Here is a 17,082-nt window from a genome sequence, read left to right as displayed (position 1 = left end):
TTCAAACGACTGTTGTTGTGTTTGGTCGACGTTCTCATTCTTTAGACTCTCTGATTGTTTACAAATCTATTAAAATTTGCATGTTTTGAGATTTTTTTTAAAGAAGCTAAACTAACATACTTAAATTGACACTAGAGAGAATCAAACATCAGATTTTTAAAACACACTTCAAAGTCTCATACCAACTACCACTTAGACCAACTTGATGTGATTAAGAGTGTGTTCGGTTTAGCGACAACAAGAGAAATATCATGTCCCTATATACATTTGCCCTAGTTTTTAAGAAGCTGCTAATTGTGGAGTTTGTCAAAACGTGCATATACCGTAATTGTACAGCAAAAACAAACATAGACTAATTGTTTTTTTTTTTTTTTTTGCGATGAATTGTGTTTAAGATTTAGGCTAAATACCTCCATGAGTCTTTTAAGTTTCACGTCTATTTCAGATAGGTCTTTTAAGTTTATAAGGTTTCAGATAGATCCTTTAAGTTTCGAATTTATTTCAGATAGGTCCTTTAAGTTTCGAGTTTGGCTTAACGGACAAATCAACTTTGGCTTAACGGAGGTTGATAGAAAAGACCTATCTGAAACAAACTCGAAACTTAAAGGACCTATCTGAAACCTTAGAAACTTAAATGACCTATCCGAAACAAACTCGAAACTTAAAAGATCCATCTGAAACCTTAGAAACTTATAGAATTTATCTGAAACAAACATGAAAATCAAAGGACACGAGGTATTTGGCCTAAGATTTAATTGTGACTTATCCTGAATTTTTTTGTTAATGACCATTTTGGGTTTCAGTCTTATACGTATTTGTCGGAGAAGCGCGTAATGCGCACCAATCATACAAACACAACCCGAGTAATCTCAGTTCAACACGTGTGTTAAACAAAACAACACAAACACAAACAGAGAGAAAATACACAACACTTCAGATCCACCTTAACAAAAAAAAAAAAAAGTGTTCCTGTTTCTTTGTTAGAGAGAGAAAGAGAATGAGATATGGAGGTGGAAGAAGGAGAAGAATGTTACTACAACCATTTCTCGTTATATGTGCCACAATAACAGGTGTAGGATTATTGATAATGGCATTAAGACCGTTAGATCCACGACCAGGAGCAGTAATTGAAGTTGATTACGCTAGAGATTCTGACGAGTTTCTTGATTTTAATAATAGCACCGGTTTGGATGTCGGTGGCGATGAACCACGTCTGACAACAACAAAGTTCCCGCCACCGACGTCCAGACCGTGTGCCACGGTGGAAGAGATGGGAAAGGATTTTGAAAATGGGTTTGTTGTTAAGGAGATGTTTAGAGTTAGGAGAATTGTTGAGCAGCATTTTGTTTTGAATGGTAAAACACTTTTTCCTTGTGGTTTCTGTTTTTGGTTTGTTTCTTTAGATTTTGAGGATCTAAATGAACAAAAAATGAACTTGTTAATGTTTTCGTGTTGTGTTCTAATTACTTGTTTTTGGTTTTTCTTTTTGAAGATGTGAATTTCTAAGTTTAGCATATTTACTAGCATAACTAATTATGAGACTCTTAGAGAGCTTATGAAAACAGCTTATGAGTTATGACATTTCCATAAGCGGTTTTCCGCTTATGGAAATGTAATAAGGGTTCCTGACTTAGGATTAAATACAAAGTAGACCCTCCGTAATCAGTTTTCTTTGTTAGGCAAATGTTTTGGGTTGACAAGGTGCGTAACGTGTCCTTGGGATTAAAGTGAAAGAAACTGAACCAAATTGAAGGACAGGGTCTAAAGTGAAAGATGGAGTTAGAAATCAGCTTATGACATTTCCATAAGCGATTTTCAGCTTATTTTTATAAACTCTCCAGGATAACTTATGAAAATGTAAATATAATATTGAAGAGACTAAAATTTACACTTGCTCTCCATGCTTTTAGTTTTTGTGCTCATTTTTTGTCTCTACAAATTACAAAACTGCATTCTCAGGGACTAAAAGCATGTAGTTTTATAATTTGTAGAACTAAATACTGAGTAGAAGGGCAAAAAAAAATCGAGATGATTACATGGAATAAAACGATGTTTAACTCTGATTTTTGTTTTTCTGAAAAATCCAAGTCATTATTGGGCACTTCTCAGTGAGGTTGACAGCATGAACGTGTGAATAGGTATAGTGTGCGTACGGAAAAAACAGATACTGAATTAGAGCATGACATTGAAATTTTTTGTTTCAGGTGCTTCAAGAGTCAGGGATTTGCCCCCCGATAAGTTTTGTAGACATGGATTTGTTCTTGGAAAGACTGCCGAGGCAGGTTTTGGGAATGAAATGTACAAGCTTTTATCAGCTGCAGCGCTGAGTATAATGTTAAACCGGTCCTTGATCATTGGCCAAACCAGGCATATTGGTTCTTTCCCAAGCCTTTCTTTTTTCATTTTTATGAACTTATTTCTGCACCTTTCTTTTATGTTGCTTGAAATCATAACTTATAGTTTCTTGTAGATTTAGTTTGGTGGTATCCCTTTATAAATAACTTGCCTTTAGAGCATGAGTTTCTGCCTCACAGGGATCTCACATATATTTGTTTAAACTTTTTTGTTGTTGTATTCCATGGCTTATAATTGATTGGATCACTAATACAAAACTTATAATTATTTGACCATATAGATATTCCAAAATCATTTTGCAACATTCAAATAGATATTGATTTTCATGAGATTGAAGTTAAGGAAACTATGTAGTACTGACACTTCAAATTGATGGCATGTCCGGACACCAATACGACACTGATACATGTAATTACATTCAGTATTTCTCATTTTCTTGAATTGTTACCGGTGGCTATGTGTGTAAGTGTCATGTCAGGTGTTCGTGTTATTGGAAACCTACAAAAGTATGCAGTTGAAAGATTACCAACCTGTTTGAACTAAGTGTCTTAGTATTATCTGCAAATTTTACTATTAGCACATAGATCTATTTATCTTTTCATTCTCTCATTATCGTCTTGGTTCTACATTTCAGAAGCAAATATCCTTTTCAGGATTACATTTCTTATGCCAACTTTACCTTTACCATGAAAGAAATAAAGCACTTGTGGAGACTAAATGGTTGTGAAAGCATATATGGGAGGAAACTGGTTATGAGGACCGATGATTTTGAAAAACCAGCTCAATCAAATGTTCTCTGCAGCAATTGGAAGGAGTGGGAACAACCTATCATCTGGTAATGTGACACGGTTTTTCTATGTATCAATTATCCCCACCACAGAGGGTGTGTAAATCTGTCTATCAAGCATCATATATTGATGACTATGAATCTTATGTTTTAGGTTTCAAGGAACTAATGATGCCGTGGCGTCTCAATTTTTCTTAAAGAATATACACCCTCAAATGAAGGTTGCTGCTTTTGATTTATTTGGTGACCCGCAAGTTCTTGGATCTCAACCGAATGTATTTGGAGAGCTCATGAGAGTTCTCATATCGCCTTCAAAAGAGGTTGAGGAAGCAGTCAATTGGGTTATTGGTGGCGGGGAGAATCCTGATATCTCGTTGCATATGCGGATGCAAACGAACAGGTAAATTAAGTACTCAATCGTAAATACTTTTATGGATACGAAATTTGCATGCTTGATTGATAGTTTCAATAATAGGTGATACCTTTTAATAACAAAAATTATGACCTTGTTGACTCGTGTAGTGAAGAATTGTGGTAAATAAAATATGCAAGGCAATCTAGGAAGAATATAATAGAAAATGTTGAAGAAAATATTGGGTCTATATTCTTTTATGTTATTAGCTGAAGTGAAAATGAAAACATAAAACATGGAAAGTAACTGGGCCCGAAATTTCAGACTCGATGATTTCATTGGATCATGACAAAATACATATACATGTAAGTTTTCCTTCGACATATTAGAAGCTAACATCATTCAACGCTATGTATTACGACACGAATCATATTATTTTCTACGAGTAGCAACAAGCATGTGTTGATCTTGTACGAGTATCTGAATTCCTATTTTTTCCGCTATACCTCCAGTCTCCATGGGAATTGTAATTCCCTGTCCTAATGTGGTCCTGTTCTCGTCTCTTGTTTTAACAGAGTGAGTTTTGACCATCAGCTACCGAGATTCCTTGTTTAATTTTGATTTCATCAAAGTCTAATTTTTTCGTTCCTTTTTTAAAGCTGAGTATCGTGCCCTTTCTAACACCACTTGCGAGATTCAATGGATTATTCTAAGTCAAATATTGAATTTTATACAATATTGCTGTCCATTCTCTCCTGCTATCCTTAATTTATCTTTTTGACCCCTTGAATTTTGTAAGCTCATTTACGTACCCTGTAAGTAAAAATAAATTGTCGAAACAAAGAACATCAATTACTACTCGCTTTTACTACTGCATTGACTCTTTGGTGTGGGGGCATTTAAGCAGTCATCTAACATGATTCTGATTGAAGAAGTGGCATAGGATAACAGTATCATGCAAATAACATTATAAATCAAAGAGTATGAAAGGAAAAGCCCTTTCACATCCAATGCGTTCGAAAACATGGTTTTAGATGATTTCAAGTTGTTTGCTATGGAGCACAAACACCAAACACGGTACTGACACTAGAATTAATTTGAGAAAATAAAATAATTAAATCTAACCATATGTGTCGATTTTGTGTTATGTCCGACATTGACATGTGTTGGACACCAGACACATGTCCAGTTTGAAGTGTCGACACTATATAGGTTGTTCATGCAATATCCCAACTTTTTCTGGATAGGTTTGGGGCATCTATACCTTTTCATCTGATTTGTTTAACTCATTGATGCTATTTCTGTCTTTTTTTTAGGTCCATAAGAGCTTTGCAGGCTGCATTGCGTTGCATCAGAAAAGCCATAAAGAGTCAACATCTAATGTCAAGACCGAAGGTTGTTGTAGTGTCAGATACACCTTCCCTTGCCAAAAGTATTGCGCCCAACATAAGTGAATTTGCAGAGGTAATTTTTCAACCCATCTTAGACGATAAATCACATGCAAATGTTAATGTATGAATCTTTCTAGAGTAATATATATGCCAGTCTTAATGCAAAAAAAAAAAAAAAAAAAAAAAGTTTACTAGCAACCATTTGAACTAATATGACATTAGAATTAACAATCTGAGGTATTACATACTACCTCCTCCCTTACGTATAGGAACCCGTTGAACTGAATCATGGGATTGAGTAAGTTGGTAGTCGTATTAAATTTGCTAATAACTGATGGTTTTTACAAGTTTATCTTTCAAAGGAGAAAGTCAGTTTATGTTCCCATCATAGTATCTATTGTTGATTGCAGAAAAAGATTTACAATAATTAGGGGCATGTTGATAAAAAAATACTCCCTCCATTTCAAAATGACTGTCGCTTTAGCCAATTGCACACAGATTAAGAAATGGAATGAAATAATCATTAGAGATAACACTTTTACTAAACTGTCCTTACTTTATAAGAAAAAGACAAACTTAAATTGCATTGAAAATTGTGTGAAAGAAAAGTTGGAGTATTTATTGAGGGTAAAGTTGGAAGAAAAAAATTAAAGTTGTATTGGAAATGTAAAGTGACATTCATTTTGAAACAATTTTTTTTAGCTAAAGTGACACTCATTTTGAAACATAGGGAGTAATTAATATTCTTGATTATCTAGTTTTTTATTGCTTGCTTTTTGACCATGATGTGTGAGGTGACGCTGACCGCGAATAGTGCAGTAACAATCACTTGCCTTTGTTTGTACATGCTTTGAGTAGGTTGTTCATTTTGATTATGAAAAGTTCAAAGGAAAAATGTATGATGGTTTGCCAAAGTCAGATTTCAGAGTAAGGGACTGGGGTCCAGCACCCAGATGGGTTGCTTTTGTAGATTTTTTTCTTGCATCTCGCGCTAGATATGCCGTTGTTTCCGGAGCACATAGGCGTGTTGGAACTACCTATGCTCAGTTAATTGCTGCCCTGGCTGCAGCAAACAATCTAGGTACTTCCACTACCTTTGTTCCTAAGGTCGTTTTTGTTTCTTTCTTTATTGTTTATCATAGTTACATGGAAATTGTTGTTTATTACTTTATTATGAAATAAAACATCATGAATTTTCACGAAACTAGTAACTTTGATTTTCTTAGACCAGATTTTACTTGTTTGACTTAAATACAGTTTTGGTCCCATTTATTTGCTTCATTTATGATTTTGGTTCTCATTTTTAAATGCATGAATTTAGTCTCAGTCAGTTTTTACGATATCATCAATTTTCTCCACTTGATCCAGCTCCTCTAGGTGAGAAACTCAGTTTGGAGAGTACAGTTAGTATTATGGACCTCTAATGAACAAATTAAACATGTATAGTGCGAGTATATCATAACAACCCTTGATGTTCTGCTTTTCATACTTAACACTTTACTCACTTTAAAGGATCCGAATTCTTCTCCGCCTATGGATTTGGGGTTGATTTTTGATGATATAGCAAATGAAAATAATTTATCAAGTGAGAATCCACCTAGACAGTGTATTACATCAAATTTGGTTGTTTGTGTCATAGATTAATGTATATTTTGATGAAATGAAATGAGTTCATAAGTAATAATCCACCTATATAGTGCCACATCATCAACTGAATTGCCACATGAGCATCTCACTTGTTACATCATCGAAATTCAGTCTCTAGGGAAAAAGTAGGTAATTTAAAAATCTTGAGGACTAAGCTTGTGGTTTTAGAAAGGTAGGATATAAATCGTGAATAACATAATAGAGATAAAACCTACTTGTTTTTGAATTGTCTCTTTATCTTCCTGTCTTAGCTTAATTGGTTAGTTTTGATATAAAGACTTGGCAGACTATTTTCATAAGCTCCATTCTCATAAGCTCCACTTGGCAGACTACTTGAAAGAGCTTATGATATGTCCATAAGCTGGTTTCAACTTATTTTCATAAGCTCTCCATGATAGCTTATGAAAACAGTTTAGTTGCTTTTATCTTTTGTTATAGAAATAATTTGTAGTACATAAGCACTTAAATGTTAAGCGCTTATGCTATAAGCGCTAAAATAGAATATCCCTCGTTGCATAATGTTGATCCAAATATACTACTGAAGCATTTGAAATTTTTCTCCAGGGGACAACATCAACAACACTTCAGGTCCAAGCTTTTCATTTTTAAGCAGTTTCCAAAGTAATCTATTATCAGATGGATTAAAGAATCAAATAGGTTGGGGACATGTTTGGAACAGATATGCAGGACCATTGAGTTGTCATAACCAAAACAATCAATGTGCATTCACTCCACTTCTCCCACCAGGTTGGTGGGATGGTCTTTGGCAATCACCAATTCCAAGGGATATTAAACGTCTTTCTTTTTATGGTGTTCAACTATCTGGTTTTGGTAATGTAGATACTGATTCACTTCAAAATTATTGTAATTCTAGGAAAACTGTTGTCAAAACTGTCACATATAATTTGTAGTGTTTTCAAGTTAAATTTCATTGTATTTTATTTTTTAGATAACAATAATAATTTTTTATTGTAGAAATTTTTACTTCATTCTTTTCCCATTTAAGTTTTCCTAGTTGATTTTTTTTTTTTTTTGTAAATCAATTTAACCAAGCTAAAAGTGTGTATATATGTGTGGAAAAATGAACTTTTGGGTGTTAAATATTAACCGGTTTAATTACAGTTTTGATCTCCATTAGTTTTAATCAATTTCTGGATTTTGATCCCCGCATATCTAAATATGCAATTCTGGTACTCTAATTTTCAATTTCCGAAACTGAACCAAACATTTAAAATAATGTTGATACCGTAAATTTATTAAACAAAATGATAAATGGAATGAAATTGATCGAGAGTTCACCAAAAGGATACTCATAACTCTAACCCTCTTCGAACCATCTGAGAGTTCACCAAAAGGAAACTCATGAACTCTAACCCTCTTCGAACCATCTCTGAGCATGCCCGTTCCACAAATTATCTTCAAAGCATCTTTGAACCCTAACCACAAAGTTTCCGATCTTTGATTTGTGAATCATCATCGAGGGAAGTGTTCGAGAAAGGATTGTGAAACCAAAGACACCCATGTACATCTTTATAGAGGAAAGAGGATGACGAATATTGTTCAAGTGAATCTTTGTTATTTTTCTCATTCAAGCTCCCATTGTGTGTTTTAGGGTTTTCTTCTTATGTTGTGCTTGTTGTTACGTTACTTTATTTGAAATAAAAAAAAAAATGCTGATTTGTAATTCTACAGGCCTATACAAACCTAATCATAATTTTCTTATGCAAGATTGAGTACACCTTTACAAGCCACAATAAAAGCATTAATATCTCGAAACATTTTGCATCAGTATAAAACACAACACAGTAATAGCTGGTGTCTGATTGCAGGCAATTATATCATGGGCCTCATAAAATTTGATGTTATTTTGGCTTGACCGTGGCATGAATATACGAATGAGAATCGCTCTATTACCCTCTCAAGTTTGCTCAATCCTTTCGGTTGATCAGAGGGAAAATTTTGATCACACAAAATCTACCGGATCATAACTCTCGATCAGATTTTTTTCCATCAGATCATAACTCCCGGTCAGCTTATTTCAGTAGTTGAGCAATACTAGGGGCGCATAGAGCAAGTCTATACCAATTGGTTATTTCTTTAAGGGACTAGTTTCTAGTTTGCGAACTTATCTACAAACTATAAATTAATTTAGAGACCTATTTTGGGGTAGCTCAACTGGTTTGAGCTAGGAGATGAAGTAAGTTAAGAAGTTAAAGAACCTAACTGAAAATTATCCAATAGTTCAAGAGCGTGCAGAGTAATTAAACCACAAAGAAATGATAAACGAAATCGACTACAATAATTTAATAAATAGTTTTGCATTCCAAAAAAACTCAAAATGAAAGTTTAACAAAAGCATAAAGTTTGACTAACATCAAATAAACCTCATTTTTCAATGTTCTTTAAGCCTGATCTTGAAATGCAAATAAAAGTTTACATCCTTCAGAACTTCTTGGACACGAGGATAAATCTTCTATAATCTGGCTCTTTCGATAAGAGGGACTGCTAACGCTGAGTTTCATAACCTGTAGAAATCTTGCATTCTGCAAAATATATCTTGCAAATTGAAGATCACCATTCCGGCCTTCGTAGTGTCTAATTTCACATCTTTTAAGACGAGAAGACAGACATTTGGGAATCGAATTTGGGCTTTCCCAATCCTTTCTCAATGTGAAATGGCTACTGCTCCTCTGTCAAGGGAAGCCAAAATAAGATTTATTAAAATAAATGAAGAAAAGAACAAAGCAAAATCATCTTAGTTGAGTGGCAAACCTTTCTAATCAAAAGAGTCTGAAGTTTGGGAGAATGCTTGAGCACTTTTGCTACATTATCCCAGCCATGGTCATAGTGCCGAAAACATATTTCAAGATGAATTAATTTCTTAAAAACGGGAAAATCTTTGTAATAGGAATTGGAGGTTTGATGGGGATGATCGCTCGAATCTAGCTGCACGAGTTTTCGAGACAAAAACAATATGTTAAAATAATTTGAATGACGTATTAAGGATTAAAGAAGTCTATGATGTCGAATTTGTACCTGTAATATGCATAGAGATTTAACATTATAAACTGCTTTGAACGGAATATCGAATGGGCGGATTGAAGCTCTAACCAACTTGGATAAGGAAGTTTCATACCCTAGTCTGAACTTTTTTGCTCGGAAATAATCTGTTTCCAATTCCTTAAGAATAGGACAACCAGAAAGAAGTTTTTTTAAATCCTTGATCTCGTCCAAATAAACCCATTTTAAATGTAGGGTTTTGAGCGAGGGAAGATTAACCGACAAAATGTTACTCGACAATACCAAATTGTTCAATTTCAGAACCACAAGGTTTTGAGAGTTGAAAAGGACATTGGACAAACTGATCAATTCATCTCCAACCGGCATCAAGGGACTGAGATTCATGGAGAGATGAATATAGTCAACTCCACGCTGATTTATTGCTTCGATCCATTCATCAACAGGTGGAATGTGCCAATTTCCATAATGACGACATCTGAGATAAAACTTTTTGATGGGTTTTTGTTGAATGTGCGGTGAGAGTGTGACTGCTTCTACGGAGCGACAAAAGTGAAGGAATTGATCATGATCTTCAATAGATATGTCATCAAATTTTATAAAAGTGAGGGAATGATAGAGCGAAGTCCACCTCTTTGAAAGAACGCTAGTAGCGAAAGCGAATTTGGTTGGAAGAAAAGTGAGTATGTGACACAATATCTCGTCTGGTAAATCACTTATTCTATCATAAGCCGGCGGCTTTTCTAACTTTGACGTTTTCTCCATTGCTTTGTTTGTGGCCAAGAGAGATACTTGTAAACCATGTCTGTGTATATATATTAGTAAGACTTGGAGACCAAGTAAAAGTACTAGGGTAAATCAAGGAAATCTGCAACGAGAGATTTGAGGGAGCCTTCCGTAAAAGTTGGAGAAAATCAACTGTTATTCCTAGGGCAATTACATGTGGAAAATAATGTGTAAAACTCTCGTGCAAATTATAGGTCACGAGTGCAGAATAAATGAGTCACTATGGTAAAAGGCCAATTTTCAAGTTGGTGACTTATAAATTTATTTGATAAAAATAGATTTATTTAATAATAAGTGTGTTTTCCCATCAAAAAAAAGTTTGTTTTTTCACGGGTTTATAGAATTTTTTGGCCAAATAGCACGTTTAGTTCTTTAAGTTTCAAAAGTTTTAATTAGGTCATTTTAGTTTGACAGAATTGCCAAGTTAGTCCTTTAAGTTTCAAAAGTTTCAAATAGGTCCTTTTAGTTGATAACCTATTTCACCGTTACCCCTGCTGTCAGTTAATAATTAATTGATGTTGATGTAGTCGTTAAGTTGCTGACTTGGATCAAAATGCTGCTTTTAAAAGCTCCAGGATGTCAAAACATTACGTTTAATCATCACAAATGATTATTCTAGCACTATAAATACCGTTTCATAGTGCTTGAAAGACATTTGTTGTTGTAAATAGTTGTCTTTTTAGCATAATAAATGATCATTTGTGACCATTAAACGTAGCGTTTTGACACTCTCGAGCTTTTAAAAGGCATCATTTTGATCCAAGTCAACAACTTAACAACTACATCAGCATCAGTTAAACAGAGACTGACAGCAGGGGTAACGGTGAAATAGTTTATCAACTAAAAGGACCTATTTGAAACTTTTGAAACTTAAAGGACTAACTTGAGAATTCTGTCAAACTAAAAGGACTTAATTGAAACTTTCGAAACTTAAAGGACTAACTTGGAAATTATGTCAAACTAAAAGGACCAAACACTACAAGAAAAACTGCATTTTGCGACCTTTAAAATGGCAGATTGCGACTGTTAGAAGGGTCGCAGATGTACAATTGCGACCCTTCCCCAACAGTCACGGATGTTGGGGTCGCAAGTGTCTTTTGCGACCCTTCATAGAACAGCCGCACCAACTGCCGCAAAAGGCACTGCAACAGTTGCTAAGGGTCGCAAATGAGGAGATTCAAATGGATTTCAAGGGACTTGCGACAGTTGGGGAAGGGTCGCAGATGCATAAAATTTATTTATAAAAAAAATATTGCGACAGTTTGCAAGGGTCGCAGATGTTGAGTTAATTTAAAAAAAAATCAATTTTTTCCTGAATTTTTAATAGAACTATTTACTAATAAAAAATATATAAAACTAAAATAATTCATAATAAAAAATATGAACAAATTCATAAACTAAAATATGAATTTTACATTCATATAAAATACAAACAAGTGATACAATAAGGTTTCTTGAGTTCCTAACATGAAAATTTAATCAATTATGTAGATGATATTTGGCGAGGAAGTTGTTTTGATCAACTAGAGATGAATAGACTCCAAAGAATGTTATGCTCTGTTTGGTGATTCTAAGTCTTCCACCTAAAAATAAGTCAAAGATTATATAACACAATAATTAACAAAAATAAGCAATAATGTCACGCAAGTCATGATTCTAACTTATCGCGCAATTAAACTTATAATTACTTTCTGATATATTTGTCAAAAATAACCACTATGGAATAACCATTAGCTATTTATTACAGAGAAGCTTACAAGACCAATTAACATCAGGAAGAGCACAAATTTGTACACACTTTTTGTAGTTCCTATTTTCTCCAAAACCCTTCAATATTTTCATGAGTTTGTACATATAGAGATTGAAACAATGTCCACTTTTTACTTCAGATAGAAACTAACATGGTTAAAAAATTGAACTAATCCTTCTATAAAATCATGTTCTCAAATTTACATATGATCTATAACAACCTAAATCAAAGGTATGTCAATTAGGTCTATTGCATAGTTCAAAACCCTTACTAAATATTGATTCCATTAGGCACCAAAGAAAACTGAATAAACAAATCAAATAGATTGATTACAAGTTCAACAATAGGAAACTTATAGTATTCCTAGAATGAACTTACTTGGTAATGCCATTGATATCAATAAGTTCTTCTTTTGTTATCGGCAGTCTCTTGTTTATTTGCTGCAACGTATCATTGCTAAATAGAAACAACAACTTATCAGATGCTTTTATCAAGAAAAGAAGATAAATTGATACTTGTATAAACCAAAAGTGACACTCTTTAGCAGAATTATCAAAAACTAACTAATTCCATGAGGCACAAATACAAGGTGCTGCAATTTGCAGCAGAGAACTCTTGAGATTAAAACACAAATACTCAAAAAGACATGAATTACAACAATTCTTATAGCTTATTATCCTGGATTACTTTGTTCCCTGGTGCCTAAAAACATTTTGAAACATGTAGTAAAACATAATTGAAAAATCTACTCAATGCATTCAAGCAATAGCTGTGTTTCGATGAGACATGGTCCACTACAGAAAAAATCAGTGGCCTTTAATCACATTTAGAGTGAAAACCACCATAACATAACTTTGCACATATTCCAAAAGCAACAGGTTTAGAGTGAAAACCATACCATAACAGAACTTTGCACATATTCCAAAAGCAACAGGTCCTCCAGGAATGTCGTGGATGTGAATTTCTTCGTTATCCTCATTTGTGTTTGAAACCAACCTTTGCAAGCGTAAACTTTTTCTATTTGACATATATTTGATCTACTTTGCACATATTGGTTTATGATACAACACTATGGCATAATTTGATCTACTCTAAATGCGACTAAAGTGGTGGTCCATATAAGAGCGCTACCTTTCGAGGAAGAATACCCAACTTCTGGAAGCACTCCTTGTATTGGAAAAATGATGGCTTCGACTAACTCTTGGATCTGTCAACAAAACCCATACTATTGATCATAAGATGCAGTTATCTTATTGACCATAAATTCATTAAAAAAAAAAAAAAAAAAGAAGGGCTTCAATTGGTGTTGCTATCTCAACCTATGGCTTATACAGTTATACATACATAGCAGCTGAGCACACAGATTAGTGTTCAAAATCAGATTAATTGCTGTAGTAGAAAATTTAAAATCAGCACAGTTTGAACCAAAATCAACATAAAAAACACTCAAATCAACATTCATCCTTTGCTATAGAAATAGCTTATACATAACACTAAACTATTATTACATATAAGTTGTATACCCAAACAGGGCCTCAAAACCAGCACAGTTTGAACTAAAATTGCATCATATTCAAAAACTTTCAACTAGCAAAATTAAGTCAGAGAATAAAACTTTACCCAAGTCAATCACTTATTAAAAAAAAATACCCTTATTACACAATAAACAAGTTCAAATACATCCTTATAACTTCAATTTTTTTCAGTTCTGAATTTCAAATATTTGAACAAAAACTTTAATCGAATTAAAACCAGCAATTTCACCTAAAATTTCATGAGCAAAATCACCTCACACCATCAGTTGTCACACCAGGCTGAATAATCCGAGCGGCTGCATCCAACACCTCCCTTACAATCTATGAATCAATTTGCGAAATTAAAGTCTAAAGTATGCCACTCTACTCCAATATACAAGACGAAAGATAAAGAAAAGAAATTTTCACCAAAAGTTTATTCACATAACACAGCCACCTCAACTATCCTAAAAGAACATAGTTTTTCTTTTAAATCATTGTATGATCATTCACAACATTTAACTATTGATTCTCGCCCTCATCACACATAGCGGATAATAGGTTTGTTGGATCTCATCGTTAATGAACAAAGTAAAAGTAATTCATGTATCACCAAGTCAAGTCTCATACAGTTGGCCTGCAACAAACTCCAAAATAAGGAGCATATCAAGCCTCATGAAAATGAAGACATCAGTGTTGTTAAATAGCAGCTGGTGCTATTTAGTGCCAAATGTTGTCAAATAGCGTTTGTAGCAGCGTTGCATAATTACATATCACTCATGTAACAAACCACTATTTTTTGCAATTTACAACACAGGGAATACATGAACCAGTTTTACGTTGAAATATGAATTGAAATAGTATAGAGTTTAAAACTTCTCCATGAGAATCTAAAAGGGCGTAATGGTGGAACTCACCCGACATGTTTCTCTCATTCTTTCAATCTGGTCTGGTGTCTTGATCTACAAATTAATATCAGTTAGAAAGTGGAATAAAAGAATACAGCCAATGTACAAGCAACTTGATCATGAAAAATAACTTCAAATTGTATTTAAGTAAAGAAGTTAAATACTTAAATTAGAAAAAATGCAAGGCATCTAAATAGGAAGAAGTCAGATAACTCATATCATCAGCCCAATCAGCTATAACAATATGAGCTGGGACAATCCGTTTACCAGATATGGGATATGGCCACAGTGCCCTTGCAAGAGCAGAAATAAAATTTTGGTTTTAGCAAAATAATTGGGGAAAGAAATGCAAGGTGCAAATATCTAAGATGCTGAAACTAAAAGCATCAACGAAAACAAGGACAACAGGGACTATGATTTGCGAAAACATAAATATATTGTTACTGATAACATATTCTTCCGTTATTAATTAAAAAAATAGTAAACTATCAGAGTTCTAAAATCAGAAGGGACTCAAAGCGGTGGAAATTTACCCAGTCCAATCAAAGTAAGGAAGCTTTGGAGTTCGACCCTGCCCTCTCTTCACGCAATATAACCATCCTTCACCAAGTGAGTCTGAATTCTGTGTACCAACTGAGGATACCTTTGCCTTCAGATGCACTGATTTGTGCGAACTCCATGAAGATTTAAAACATTCCTGAGAGCTGTCAAAAGATATCAAAATTGGTTTCAAATATATGAAAGATATCAATACTATGAAGAATAAAATACTGAGTGATTCAATAGATAGTGGTAACTTGTAGCAGTAATTATTTAGTAACTAACGTTCACTCATTACTAGCAACATTGCTCAACCTCACCTTCTATATGGTGCCCTTCGGAACAACAATGCCATCCCTTTCACCAAAATGCTAATCACTAATAACTAAACCAATCTGCTATAAATATTAAATTAGATCAATCACAGCTTATTTCTTTTTGGTTCACAATAACTAAAACAGAATTACTAGTCAGAAGTCAGAACCAAATCAGTGCTGTCAATCACAGATCGCAGATAATAGTCGTTTGTTGAAATTCCATTACGCTACAGCACTATAGCCTCTATTTGACAACACTTTATACTATATCGTCACCGTGTACGGCAGAAGAATAGCAGTTCATTAAATTCCTCTAGTAACAACATTACCTAATTCAAATACATATAGAAATAACATTATTACACAATAAAAAATAAAAAATTATATACATTTTCCTATGCTAATTCTGAATTTTAAATTTCATGTTCAACACAATGGAAATTATAAGTTATAAATCAAAAATAAAGTAAATAACGAATGAAATAGAAAATTACTTCAAAAAAACAAACTCTAAAACATAATTTGACCTAAAAATACATCAAATTTATAGCTTTAACTAAGTCAAATACATAAAATTAACCTCAACACAGTTCAAGATTGAACTTTTTTATCACAAATTATGATAAACTGTTTGGGTCAGCGAGTGGAAAAATGAACCCAGCGAGTGGAAAAAGGAACCAAGAAATGAGATTGAGAGTTTATACCTTATAGATCGAGAACCCAGCAAGTGGAAAAAGGAACCCAGCGGTCGAGTGGAAAAAGGAACCCAGCGGTCGAGTGGAAAAAGGAACCTAGCAAGTGGAAATGGAACCCAGCGGTCGAGTAACGAGTGGAAAAAGGAACGGAATGAAGAATGAAATTGGAAAAAGGAACCCAAAATTATGATAAATCCATGTTGTAGCAACTAATTGTGGGTGGGATCTTAAATGAAATTAGAAAATGAAACTGGGGGAATGCTTCGATTGAGCCAGGGATGGTAGAGATTTAGATTTCAATTTGGGGGAAAGTGGGATTGTGGGTGAGAGTGGTGGAGATTTAGGTTTTAGATTGGGGGTAAAATGAAATTGAGGAATAAATCTGGTTTTAGGGTTTTGGAAGTGTGAGAGGGAGAATGAAATTGGATAAGCGGGAGTGATAGATATTTGGCCAAAAATATATCGTGAAACTTTGAAAAAAGAGTATAAAACCTACGACCCTTAAGTCTAACCGTCGCAGTAACTGTCGCAAAAGTGTAATCTGCGACAGTTCTAAGTCAAGGGTCGCAAAGTATGTGTCGCAAAATGACAAATTTCTTGTAGTGAAAAATGATATTTGTCCGAATTTTTTTATTAACTTGCCTTTCCTCAATAAGCTACTAGCAAAAAACTCATATTTCTGCTCTTTTTACTGTGCTAACCTTTGAAAATTATGAACGCTGTTTTTTTTTAATATTTTTTTTATGAAATTTTGATTTTGATTAAAACTAAAAATATAAATGTTTGTTGCTTTCAAGTTATAACAAATCAAACTAACCATGATTATCTATTTCAATGACATCAACAATATAACAAAAAAGTATAATATAAATTCTTTTTTTTTTAATAACAACAACAATTTTAGTATAAACCTTTTGTCAAAAAACAATTTTAGTATAAACCTTAAAAATAAAACAATTTTTGTATAAAAAAAGTTGTTTAAGGGGAATAATTGGGATAATGAAAAAGTAAGGGAATATATT

General features: G+C 33.7%; 3 protein-coding genes across 9 annotated transcripts; 1 reads left to right on the top strand and 2 right to left on the bottom strand.

Moving 5' to 3' along the window:
• The first annotated feature begins 927 nt into the window (after positions 1–927).
• Positions 928–7,521, top strand: LOC146905246 (uncharacterized). The gene is made up of 7 exons (XM_085722676.1): positions 928–1,355; positions 2,205–2,367; positions 2,990–3,190; positions 3,297–3,542; positions 4,811–4,958; positions 5,744–5,966; positions 7,097–7,521. The coding sequence occupies exons 1-7, from the start codon at positions 998–1,000 to the stop codon at positions 7,441–7,443; spliced, it is 1,686 nt and encodes a 561-aa protein (XP_085578802.1). The 5' UTR covers positions 928–997; the 3' UTR covers positions 7,444–7,521.
• A 1,313-nt stretch (positions 7,522–8,834) lies between these two features.
• On the bottom strand, positions 8,835–10,479 carry LOC146905245 (F-box/FBD/LRR-repeat protein At4g26340-like). The gene is made up of 3 exons (XM_085728046.1): positions 9,569–10,479; positions 9,305–9,478; positions 8,835–9,222 (listed from the first exon to the last, which is right to left on the bottom strand). The coding sequence occupies exons 1-3, from the start codon at positions 10,313–10,315 to the stop codon at positions 8,935–8,937; spliced, it is 1,209 nt and encodes a 402-aa protein (XP_085584172.1). The 5' UTR covers positions 10,316–10,479; the 3' UTR covers positions 8,835–8,934.
• Positions 10,480–11,729: 1,250 nt separating this feature from the next.
• On the bottom strand, positions 11,730–16,572 carry LOC146905244 (methionine aminopeptidase 1A-like). 7 transcript variants are annotated; one of them, XM_085726478.1, is made up of 8 exons: positions 16,070–16,570; positions 15,369–15,443; positions 15,042–15,212; positions 14,518–14,562; positions 13,875–13,942; positions 12,985–13,293; positions 12,465–12,542; positions 11,730–11,919 (listed from the first exon to the last, which is right to left on the bottom strand). In XM_085726478.1, the coding sequence occupies exons 2-4, from the start codon at positions 15,401–15,403 to the stop codon at positions 14,532–14,534; spliced, it is 237 nt and encodes a 78-aa protein (XP_085582604.1). In that variant the 5' UTR covers positions 15,404–15,443; positions 16,070–16,570; the 3' UTR covers positions 11,730–11,919; positions 12,465–12,542; positions 12,985–13,293; positions 13,875–13,942; positions 14,518–14,531. The 7 variants fall into 7 exon arrangements, 6 of the variants coding, with proteins under 6 accessions (XP_085582604.1, XP_085582607.1, XP_085582603.1 ...); XM_085726481.1 differs by having other exon boundaries at positions 13,218–13,293; XM_085726477.1 differs by having other exon boundaries at positions 13,851–13,942; positions 16,070–16,568.
• Between the last annotated feature and the right edge of the window lie 510 nt (positions 16,573–17,082).

Source organism: Medicago sativa, chromosome 7 (genome assembly GCF_051527215.1).
Source record: "Medicago sativa cultivar Bolivia chromosome 7, Bolivia_mono, whole genome shotgun sequence".
In the NCBI taxonomy this organism is placed as follows: domain Eukaryota; kingdom Viridiplantae; phylum Streptophyta; class Magnoliopsida; order Fabales; family Fabaceae; genus Medicago; species Medicago sativa.
Note: the sequence above shows the minus strand (reverse complement) of the source record. Positions and strands in the feature narration are given on the sequence as shown.